Genomic DNA, 12,868 nt, shown 5'->3' with positions numbered 1-12,868 from the left:
AACAATAAGGATAAGAATAAGATAAGCTAGGAAGTCTGGCAAGTTCGAATGATGCGAACACTCTCACGTGTCTGACATTTTGGGCAGACGTGGATGCTGCACTTGACTCATTGGTTTCATAAATAATTTCTATATTTTTTAATTTTTTAATTATATATATTAATAATTTTATTATAATTTTTTTATCGAATATGTTATTTTTAACATAATGTTTAGAATTATTCGTAACCTTTCTTCAACTTATAAATAGAAAGATAATGCGTTTCTGCACACTCAAACTCACATCTTCCTACATTGACAACAACATACACATCAATTATTAAATAATTTAATAATTTACATTATAAAAATATTCATATATTAATGTCCTATTTTATTTGTTTATCATATCATATAATATAGCATTTTCCGTCTCTCCAATTCTCTGCCACTATTAGTTTGGTCAAAGGATTCAATACTTTAATTCGTAGGTATGTGTTACTTCTCCATGAACAATAATAATAATAATAATAATAATAATAATAATAATAAATAAATAATTAAAACCTAGGTTTTATGAATTATGTATTAAATATATAATTAAGATAATAAATAAATATTAAATATGTCTATCGGTCGCGAAGAAATTTAGTATAAGTAAAAGTATGCATTTTATCAAAAATATTATTATATTATGATTTTTAATTATTAAAATATATTAATTCAATTTTATTTATATCATATCGTTACAATTGTATTTAAGATATTTTATATTCATGCCGATAAAGAATTAACTTATTAGTAAGATTGAAGTTCAGTTCAAATTTCATATTCAAGTTTTACTTATATAAATTATATTTATTTGAATTAACTATTCATATCGATGTTTATAATGATTGATTTTCATGAATCTATTAATATAATTATTGGTATTTTATGTAACTTTAGATAATTAAATATTAGTATATATGATAGATAAGGGTGGAAGGTGGAACCAAAAATTTAAAATTTTATAATAATTTTAAACTTTGCCTATAAGATAGACTACTTGGATAAGAACTGAGTGTAGTGATAAGACAAATTATTTTCTCAAAAGAGATGTAGATTCAAATTTTGAAAATAATATTATTAAAGGGATAGCTACCAACTCGAACATAAATAGAAAAATGAAATAAATTAAAGTTTATATATTAATATTAAAAATATCACCAGGTGAACCTAAGACTGAAAAATGCATTGTAGCTTCATGCCTTGCTTGTCAACAAAGCATTCTTCTTTAGCTTTTTAAGCTTTACCCTATGAAATTGAAATTTCCTCTTCCCCTTCTCTCCCTCTTCTCCCTCTTTGCTTCACTCTTTTGTTTCCCCTAAAAAAATCCATTCAAAGCTAGAGTTTCAGACATTCAAACCCATAGATTTTGAGGTAATGAATAAAAAAACAAATCTATCATTATATAATAAACAATACAGTCCTTGAAAATTTCTAAATAAAAAAGTTCATTCGTTTTAGTATTTTTATATATGTGTGAGAGAAATATATACATATACACACAGAGTACTGTAGTTCATGAAGTGGGTTAAACTTTTTTTTTTTCGTTTTTTCCTTAATTATTATTAGTTTTAAGGATCTGGATCTGGGTTTAAGTTATATAATTTCTTTGTCGTTCTTAGATTGATCGCTTGTTTTTGAGTTAGCTAAAAAGTTTTATACAAAAAAAGGGCACTTAAAGTTCATATGTATGAGGCAAACCTAGCCCTTGTAGGGCAAAGTAGCTTCATAAACTTTTTTTCTCCTTTTTTTTATGAATTATTCTTTTTAATTTCCCAGTTTTAATGAAGGATATTCAGATCGGAGTTTAATATTAGAGGTGTTTTTGAAACTGGGATTTTTTTAGCTATGGAATCCGGTGCCGGTTCTCGTTATGTTCATCATCTACTTGGACCGGAGCTTCAGCTTCAAAGATCATCGGAACCCCAATTCAACTCGCCGGAGAAACAAGGAACAACAGATCATCCTAGCGCAGCCACTACAAGCTCTGGAGGAGGAAGTACCACTCCGGGAAGAAGACCTAGAGGACGTCCAGCGGGATCCAAGAACAAGCCGAAACCACCCATAATCGTTGCTCGCGACAGTCCGAACTCGTTGAGATCCCACGTGCTCGAAATCTCTTCCGGTTCAGACATAGTTGACTCGGTGTCGGACTACGCACGGCGGCGCGGCCGTGGCGTTTGTGTACTCAGCGGGACCGGTGCCGTCACGAATGTCACGTTAAGGCAACCGGCTGCTCCACCTGGAAGTGTCGTAACACTACACGGTCGGTTCGAGATTTTATCTTTAACCGGGACTTCTCTCCCACCGCCAGCACCGCCTGGAGCTGGTGGATTGACGGTTTATCTCGCCGGAGTTCAAGGTCAAGTAGTCGGAGGAAGCGTGGTGGGACCGTTAATGGCTTCAGGTCCAGTCGTATTAATGGCTGCATCGTTCGCCAATGCAGTTTACGATAGGTTACCTCTCGAAGAAGAAGACCCACCAACCGTTCACGAACAACAACCAGCAGCTTCACAATCATCCGGATTAACCGGCAGTGGCGGCGGAAACAACAACAACGGTGGCACAACCGGAACCGGCGTAGGCGGCGGCGGCGGCGGCGGGGTTCCTTTCTATAATTTGGGACCAAACATGGGAACTTATCCATTTCCAGGTGATGTATACGGTTGGAGTGGTAGTGCAACGAGACCTCCCTTATAAATCTTCACTATGAATCAAAGAACAACGTTTATAAGTTCTGGGTTTTGTTTTTTCTTCTCTTTTCATCATAGGATTATGAACTTGATGAACACAAATCAACGAATCATCACAAGGTCTCAAATTTTTGGTCCCTCCTTTTGATCGATATTTCAAGCAAAATCGATGACAAAATTTGTTGCTGCAACTTGAAGACTGAAGAATGATTCATCAGTAAGTCACAGATTTCTTTTTTTGTATAAAACATAGTATTTTCCATTTTATGTTCTTTTTTTCCCTGGGATTTTCTCACTTTCCAAACCTGTTTAATTTATATATCAACACACTAGAGATTTTGTTGAAACTATATATATATATATATATATATATATTTGGAACCAACAATAATTTATGATATTTTCTTCTGCATGCATGTATGCATTTTGTCATTATAAATTTGGTAGATGCATGGGATGGGTTAGCAAAAATTTTTATATTTACCATTAGAAAAGAAATGGTATGAAATTGTGATTTTACATTGTCCTTATTCCTTTTAATAGAAAAATGATAAATTAAATTTTTCTTCATAGTTTTTAGCATTTTAATTGGATTTGAATTTCGTAAGAAGAAAAAACTGAAAATTAAAGAGAAAATTTAATTTGTTATTCTCGTGAAATAAAAAATAATCACATTTTCTTCATTTTTTTTAATGACCAAGCTCCTTTGGGGAAAGTATAGCACATTACAATTGGCTAACATGCAAGCTTTCCCTTTCCCTTTAACAACAGGTTTTGCCATATGTTAAAACACCTATATAATTATGGGAAACATTAATCAAGTTTAGTATTGAATATTAAGAATTAAAACTATATTTATAAACTGAATGATTTTTAAATATTGTTGGTAAAAAAATGAAGTTTTTGATGTTTGAATTTTATGTTCGAGTTTTACTATAACGAGTTTCACTATACCTATTTATTATATATGAGTCTTCAGTTTTACCGTACATAATTATCATAAGGACAATTATGACTATAAAATAAAAATTAATTTTTATAAATTATAAAATAAATATAAATATACCTTTTAAAAATCAAAGTTTAATTAATAATAAATAGTATTAATTTTGGGGAAGGCTGCAATTCCATAAAGAAAACCCTAAAATTCCAAAAATTGGGAAAAAAAAGGGGAATAGCAACTTTTCGATTTTGTTTTGTTTTGTGCAAAAGAACATTAGAATAATTCGTTAGAATAAAATGATAGAATTGATGAAAACATTGAAAATTGAGAAATATATGGAAAATGCTTACAAAGAGCATTAGACTACCTTCATTAGAATAAAATAATATATTTATCCAAAAATTTCAAATTAACAATTAAAAGTAGGCTTAAATGGACGGTGCGTTTATCTGCGGTTAGTGTAAAAATAACTGTGATGGTGAGATTAGATATTGTAACAATACGGTAGCGTGAAATAAAAAGTAAGCTAAACGCACTTCCACCGCCCATCTAAACCACCCTAAATCAATGTACTAGTTAAAACTCTTCTCTGGTATTTGTTTTGCATAGGTTCAAATTAAGGTAGTTAGTAATGTACTAGTGGATATATCGTTTTTTATCGGTACTGATACGTATCAATATCGATCTTTCTTGGTATACCATTTTGAATTTATTGCTATTTTTGAAAAGAAATTGATATATATAATATATACAAATATCAAATAATAAGATTAAATAAATCTCAAATATAAAATACTCAAAAAAAATAAAGGTTTAGTTGAAATAGTAAAAAAATAATTTTAAAAATGCTAGTAGCATGGGTTGACATAGTAAATTTTAAGATAAAAAAAAAGACTCATCAATTATATAAAATGTTATTTAATAAGATTCACAAATACAATCTATAATCAAATAAACTCAAAATAAGAAAAAAAATTATTTCATAAATTTATCTTTGTTCTGGGATATTTAATTGATTCTCCCAATAGGCGACAACTACCGTGAGCAAACATAATGAGGAGCACATTTTTTTCCATGCTACTAATACTTGTGCTTGCTTTGTTATTCCGCCCAAGCCTAGCTGAGGAAGAGTTACGAGGCGTAAAACAAAAAAAAATGATTATTTTATTTTGGTCGATAATACTATATATAAAATATAAAAGTAAATATACGATAAATAATATAAATAAAAGGCCACTCCATTTCGGCAAAAGACCTATGGCCAAGTTTTATAGCTTTGGGTTCGCTCCCAATCATGATTTTCCTACCCCCAAAGAGTAAGGGCCCTTCCCTTTTGGGTTGGTTGTGGGCAAGGAGGGATTTGAACCCCTAAAAAAGGAACATTTCCTCTCCCCAGTCATTTCGGGTTAAGAAGATGTTAAAGTGCCTTTCTCTCTATAAGAATGATGCATTCCGAGGTGTGAAACAAGAGAGGGGATTTTATAATTAGGGTTTTGAATAAGATGACCTTTTCATTTTTCATTCTTATTACTTTTTCAATATGAAAAAGTAATAAGAATATGAGGTGTTAAGCTTTTTATCATCCTGGCATCGAGCTATTTTTCTGCAGGACCTCCCCTACAATATCGTGACAACAATAGAGTTTAACCATCAAGTTTGAGATGGATTGGTGTTGTTCCTCTACACCTAGGACACCAAAAATAGTGAACCATGAATGAAGAAAGGCGTGCTAGAAAAAGAAACACATATTGGCTAATGATTATGATGCCCTAATTCTTGACTAGAGGGGACACCAAAGGCCTTCGCCCTTCCATCCCATGGATAGATAGAGAGAGAGAGAAGAGCTTTTGGATTTTTCATGTTGTCAAAGAGTTGAACAATGAAAATAGATGGTGAGTGACTGATCAAATTGATTAGGTAATGTAGGAACAAGGTTCAAGTCTATTGGTTTATTAAGATGCCTCAGCTATACACATCACTGCACTTCCACTTGACATCTATCATAATGATAAACGGCTCGTCTCATCGTGACCTTTTCTTGAATTCTCAAAAATTTTATCACTCGATCCCTGCAGGGATAGAGAACCCCTTACTGTCTCGACTGTGCTATCGGAGGCTTTAGGGAACTAAGAATAAAAGAGCACTCATCTTAGGGTAGGCTTACTATGTTTTCAACAATTATCCACTCCGCACTTGGCTACCCAAAGTCTACCATGGGCATGATAGCTGGTACAACAAAGGTGCGTCCTTCCCAATCCTCTCATACTAGGGAAAGGTCCTTTCAATGCTCTAACGTCCACACCAAATATGGACTGAATTGTCTCATAACATTTTAAACCTAGCTCACATGCTGCTTTAATGGGTGAACAATCCAACCCTTGGGACATACTATAGCCCCAGGTGGCAAAGAGCCAACATCAAGGCGACAAACCTTCTCGTCGATGTGAGCTCTTGGAGAAGATCAGCCTGTTATCCCTAGAGTAACTTTTATTTGTTGAGTGACAACTCTTGCACTCAACATCGTTGAATCACTGAGGTCGACTTTCGTCCCTGCTCAATGGGTAGATCTTGTAGTCAAATCTCCTTTCTACCTTTGCACTCGAGGCCAATCTCTGTCCAACTCAAGGAAACCTTTGCACACCTTCATTACCTTTTGGGAGGCCTACGCCTTGTAGAAATTGTCATTTTATTTGATAGAAAGAAAAAAAGCATTTGTACTCTCATAACTCAACTCAAATAACTTTCAAAATGCTTTAAAAAAATCCTTAGGCATTCTTTTTTTGAGTGGTCTCTATCCCCTTTTTTGTTTGTCTCACTTAGAATCTATTTTGATTCTTCATTTTTTTTTTGTGAATTACAAGAGAGGGCAAAGCCCTAACAGCAACGCGACTAGTGCAACTCAAACCCAGACCAAACCTAAGGTGATGAACACCTTGACCATCTAGCCAATACACGAGGTTCTTTTGATTCTTCATTTTAATCTAGTTGTTGAGAAAATTGAAAAGGGTTTTTCCTTGTTATAGGGTCTTTTATCTTTGCCTTGAATCATTGGGTTTAAACATTACTTTGATGATATTTAATCATTTCAAAAATGACAACAACATGCCCTTTCAATATTATGCATATAACAATTCATAATTCTATAAATGCAAAATAAATAATAAATAATAAATTCCTATTTCAAATACATTTTAAATTTACTTTTTGGTACAAATAAATAATTAAATTAATTTTTTTTGTACGGACCGCTACCGTATTCCGATTGACATAAAAAATCTACTAATACAGATCGAAATTTGCATCGGAATAGAATCTAAAGTTTGTTGTTTCGACAAAGCATTCCAGCCATCGACTACCATGATTCAAACAATGTTATTCCATCCTGGTCTCCAATATTGTATATATATAAAAAACTAAAACAATGTACAAACATTTCATTTATTTTATTTTATATATATAATAATTATTTAACATACTAAATATTTTTAATTGATATCTAAAATTTAAATAATAATTAAATAAGGGACATGGAAATTTTTTAATCTAACTCTATTTTTGGAATAAAAAACATGTATTCTTTTATTTGTTGCAGTGGTCGAGTTTCTTGTGAACTTTAGTAACGTTATTGGGATTTTGATGTGTTTCTTGAGATTGTGAATTTTCTTTATAAAATTCCTTGAAATTTGTATACATTGTTGATAATGTAAATTTGGATTATAAAATAGGTTTGGTATAATTAAGTGTGGAATAATGTAATTTTTAATTACGAAAGTTGTACATTTTATAATTTTATCCTTATTTTATAAATATTTTTAAATTATTTTAAAGAAAATTAAATTTTAAATGGTTTTTAATATAAATACGAAATATTTAGAATAAAATGTAATATTTAAGTATAAAATATTATAAATTAAAAATCAACAAGATAAACTCAAATATTAAAATAAAAATACAAAAAGAAATTCAAGAATTGATGATTTCTGTTTAGGAAAAATTTTTGTAAAATATTTATAAAAAAAAGATATATAGCAATTTTTATAGTTATTTGTAGAATAAAAAAAAGTAAATTGTCAGTGTGTTAAATATTAATTTAAATTATAATATAATTTTTAAAAATAAAATAATGGTACATTTTGGTTAATGTATAATAATTACTAAATTTTGATTAATGTTATATTTTGGTCACTCAAACTATTATAAAACTGTCACTAACATTATTAGATTGTTACAAAACGGTCATCCAACTGTTAAGTGTGATTAATGAGCCAACATTTATCCCATTAAATATGCCACATTTATAAAAAAAAAATTATCACCTTCCTTTTTTTAATATTAAATTATTTTTTTTCTTTTTTCTTTTTCATTTTTCTTTCTTTCTCTTTATTCTCTTCTCCGACACCCTAGCCGCCACCATCTACATCTCCACCAATAGTGGTTGACTCCCCAGCAACTCAGACAATCAAAAGCCTCATTTTCTTGTCCTCTCTCTATCATTTGGCTTAGAATTTTTCAAAAAAAAAGTCCTTGAAAGACCCAAAATTCGAACCAAGCCTCATTTTCGACATTGACATCATCACCAGTTTTTATATGTTCTTCCCCGTCAGTGGCCACCATTCCACCGTCGAGATCTCTCAAAAATTCTTTGGATATCTCCAAGTTCGTGGTTTGCCGAAGGTGAGTGCTTCTTATAGTTGTTTTGGTTGTAATATGGTTTGGCTTGAGTCGATAAGGTAGTAGCGGGTCAGGAAATTTGGATAATAGAGTCAAATTTTAAAAAATTAAAATGTTTAAAAAATTCGTATAAATTAATGCATAATATTAATATTCGATAAATTAATTTATGATATAATTAATTGCAGGTGTATTACAAAATTATTAAAATAACTAAAAGAAAAGATAAATGAAATAAATTTCAATATTTTGTACATTTTCACGATTGTCCACAATTTTTTCTCATAGGTTAAAATCATTGAATTATCTTCGCTCATCAATGTTGTAAAATTTTAGAGTGTGTGTAAAAGAAAGAAAAGTCGAGAGAAAATTGATAAATGTTAAAAGAAAAAATTACGCATTTTTAATTTTAGCAAGATTATTTTCATATAAATTAATTTATTTTAAAAAGTAATTTTTTAAAATTGTGAAGGTCATTTTTTCAAAAAAAAATTGTGGGCTCAATTTTCTAATTCTTTAATTAAAATTTATTTTTATAAAATTATTTTATTTTTCAAAAATTTTTGTGGGGTCAATGTGGCTCCACTACTAGATAGGGTTCTAAGTTTGTAAGTAGTAGGTTCTTCGGCCAATCTTCATGGTAGTTATTAGGGATGATGAGATGGTTAATCGAATTAATTAAATTTTTATTTTTAACTATTAATTGAATCAAAAAATTTTAAAAATAATTAAATGAAACAAAATTTATATATATTTTTGTTTGTTAAAATAAGTATAAAACATATAATAAATAAATAAATTGATAATTTTCATTTAATCAAATTATCCAAACTAACCAATTAAAACTACATATAATTTGTATTATTAATTATTAAATTCAGTTAATTCATTTAATTACGTTATTTCAAACCAAATTAATTGATAACTAAACTTTCAAAAATTCATTAACCGATCTCCGACCGATTAATTGAATTAGATCGATTCGGTTGATTAATTCGATTTTGCCTGTCAACGATAGGCAACAACGGCTAAGGCTTCGTCTTGGGAAGGAGGAGAAGAAAAGAAGGTGAAAAAAATAGAAAGAAAGGAAAATAAATATGTGACATATTTAACGTATCACGTCGTGTAAACATTACTCCATTAACGAAAAAAATAATATTTCTTTTAAATATGTGGTATATTTAACAGTTGGGTGATCATTTTGTAACAATTCGATAAAATCCGTGCTAGTTACATTGTCTTTTTATCATATATTTTTAAAGCTAGTTAAATTAGAATTTAGTCCTCATGCTTTTATTTTTAATAATATGTGGACCCTTTACTTTCAAATTTAAAATTCAAGTACAATGGTTAAAGTTTTTAAAATTCTTTTATTAAATTCATTGTTGTGACATCTCAATTAAAAATTATTCACTTGGTAATCGTGTAATAAAAAATAACTTGAATTTAATAGAGAATTTTAACAGATTAACCATTCTTAAAAATCACGTCAACATTTTAATCAAAATTATAAAGTATTTAGACTAATTAATGACATTATAAAATTTTAAAAATTAAATTATGTCAAAATTAAAATATAGAAGTTAAATCTTAAACTCGAGCTTAGTATAAAACCGAAACTATTTCGACTATTATTACATCATCTAATAAAAAAAAGGCTTATTGGACACATGTCATATAATGAATGTCTATGACATATAATGACTAAATTTTTTCTTTACTAATTGAACGATTTTTTTAAATATAGAACATTTTATTAAATTAAGGATAAATTATTGTGTTAGGTATAGATTTATTTTAGGTCAAATTATGGCTATGGTTCCTTTACTATGTTTAAATCTAGATATCTATACTTTAATTTGACATTATTTGGTTTTTCTATTTTTATAATATCATTAGTTAGTCTAAACAATTAAAATTGTTAATCATTTTAATTAAATTTTTAGGCAATTTTTTTCTTAAAATTACCCATTTTAACTTATGAGACCAAAAATAAAAACTTATCATGCTAAAGTAGATAATTTTATGTATTAGAAAATTATTTTAAAAAATTCACATCAACATTTGAAACAAAATAATTACGAATACTAACTATTCGGATTACTATTGTAATTATTAAATTAGAGAACCAAATAATATTAAATTAAAATATAAATACTAAATCCTAAACGTAAACGTAGTAGAGGAATGAAAACTGCAATTTGACCCTTTTTTTTTTTCAATGACTAAAAACTTGACCGGGTGTCATGTGTCCTTTTATGTATAGAAGCAATGTTTTAAAAACGGGTTATACTACTAATTTTTTATTAAATTGATTCAACTATCAATTTAATAATAATTAATTAATTAATTAAAATTTTATAAAAGTCTAAAAACTAGTAAACCAATTTGACTGCCTAGTTTTGTCCCGAATCCTAATTTTTTACTGTTTCTGAATGATTCGCTCAAGTACTAGTTTAATAATGATTGGTTCCCGAACTAATTGGACTATACGCACTACAGGAAATTCAAGAATCCGTCGCGTTTGCCCAATAAATGGCCATTAGATCAAAGGATTAGCAACATGTTGGGAATAAAAGCCACCAAATAAACGGATTAGCCACGTTCAAAAATTAATCGCCCGCCGCGAACTTAGCGACATTTTTGGTGTAAACGTCACGCATTTAGCGAATTTAGTGGCGTTTATTGTATAGAAGTCACGAATCTAACAAATTCAATGACGTTTGTTGTATAAAAGTTGCTAATTTTGTAACACCCCATTACCCGTCTGAACAACTAAATATCACATTCGTTGCCAGAACATATGATATCATTCATTCTACACTAAATTCAAATCATACATTTAGACTCATAGCCATGTCATGATTAATATATCAATATCTTAACTATTAACCTATTTATTTATTGCAATTCATGCATCCTCTATTCCAATTATATATATACCGGTTCACATCCAAAGCATTGTAACCTCATCTAAATACTTGCATAGTAACATCAACACCATACACATACATTGTACAAACCATTATCAACTATCATACATGCCTATTTATAAAACATCTCAAAGTATGTAATAATTCTCCAAGTTTAATATAACATACAATGCTATAGGTATATGCCGACCAGATTAACAAAAGTTTCACCCACTAATGAGTGCGAGATTTTCTGCTGGATGCTGATAACCATGGGTGTGTATGATTGAGCCTAACTTGCGCACAGAAAACAAACCAAACACTGAGTATTTAACTCAGTAGTATTTTTATAACTAATATTATAACATGACATAAATTATGCAAGGACAAATAAAATAAAAATCAAAAGTTCATAAGCAGTTTAATATACTAAATTATAAGAACATAATCCTTCCATATCACATTTATAGTCATACTCACTGATTGTCACATATTCATCTTCAAATTCGTGACCTATAAACTCCAACATTCAATTAAACATTGAATAATCACTTACATTCACATAAATCATGCTTTGCAAACAAAATCGGGTTTAAAATCTAGCTTACGAAGCTCCGAGAACAAACAAGGGTTAAATTGTAACATTTTTAAAAGAAAAAGGAAATTGTACAAAACATGGGTCACACGGCCGTGGAATGCATGATTGAGCCATTAAGTATCAAATTTCATGTCCAAACTCAACATTCCCTACTGGTGACCTTTAGCTATCCTCATACACCTATAAAAGAAAAAAACTAGCTAAATTCTTCAACAATTCATCTGTACATCCTATACAAAACCAATTTTATTACTATGCCTTAATTGGCAGTTTTGGCACCAAGATAGGCCATTTTATTTTGGTGAATTACAAGAAGAGAGCAGAGCCATAATAACAACGAGACTAGCGTGACTTAAACCCAGGCCACACCTGGGGCGATGAACACCCTAACCATCAAGCCAACACCCCGGGTTCAAACCTAATAACACAAGCATTAAACCGGAAATAATCTCAATTAATAGTTCTCAACTTTGACAGCATAAATGCAACCGAAACTAGCATAATTAGGATCCATCATCAACATAACTAATATTCATTAATAGCTAAGCTTAGGCATATGATCAGCATAAATATTCTATTTACAGCAGGGGCAAGACACATTATAATCAAAAGATAAATGCCGAAATTTCAGCATTCGGACAACCCCTATTTTATTTCGAGCAGCACTTAACATTTCGCAGTTAAGTCAATAAACAGCAGCAACATTTAGCATTTAAGTCAATAACAACAGCAACATTTAGCATTTAAGTCAATAACAACAGCAACATTCAGCATTTAAGTCAATAAGTTTTCCACCATTTGGATAGCAACTAAATCACACAATATGGCAGCATAACAGCATCACAATTGGTCAGTGAAAATCAACACATTTGAACATCTTAGTTAGTTAAATAAAACCACATAAATGACAACACATTTGGACAGTGAATTTAACACATTTGGACAATAAGCATTTAAAATAAGACAAAACATAGGTAACCTACCCTGTTTTGGACAGCATTTATACTCCAATTAAACAAGCATT

General features: G+C 30.0%; 1 protein-coding gene and 1 long non-coding RNA gene across 4 annotated transcripts; both read left to right on the top strand.

Annotated features, from left to right (window-relative positions):
- Positions 1–1,189: 1,189 nt before the first annotated feature.
- On the top strand, positions 1,190–3,290 carry LOC108472608 (AT-hook motif nuclear-localized protein 25-like). 3 transcript variants are annotated; one of them, XM_053026546.1, is made up of 3 exons: positions 1,190–1,401; positions 1,874–2,680; positions 2,799–3,290. In XM_053026546.1, exons 2-3 carry the CDS (start codon positions 1,876–1,878, stop codon positions 2,804–2,806), a joined length of 813 nt encoding a protein of 270 aa, XP_052882506.1. In that variant the 5' UTR covers positions 1,190–1,401; positions 1,874–1,875; the 3' UTR covers positions 2,807–3,290. The 3 variants fall into 3 exon arrangements, with proteins under 3 accessions (XP_052882506.1, XP_017629642.1, XP_017629643.1); XM_017774153.2 differs by having other exon boundaries at positions 1,874–3,290; XM_017774154.2 differs by having other exon boundaries at positions 1,807–3,290.
- Positions 3,291–8,059: 4,769 nt separating this feature from the next.
- Positions 8,060–9,554, top strand: LOC128291489 (uncharacterized). Its single transcript, XR_008281290.1, has 2 exons — positions 8,060–8,337; positions 9,353–9,554. It is a non-coding gene; the product is annotated as an uncharacterized LOC128291489 (long non-coding RNA).
- Positions 9,555–12,868: the final 3,314 nt, after the last annotated feature.

This window comes from Gossypium arboreum, chromosome 4 (assembly GCF_025698485.1).
Source record: "Gossypium arboreum isolate Shixiya-1 chromosome 4, ASM2569848v2, whole genome shotgun sequence".
Classification (NCBI taxonomy): Eukaryota; Viridiplantae; Streptophyta; class Magnoliopsida; order Malvales; family Malvaceae; genus Gossypium; species Gossypium arboreum.
The sequence above is the reverse complement of the archived record's forward strand: the minus strand, read 5'-3'. Positions and strand labels throughout refer to the sequence as shown.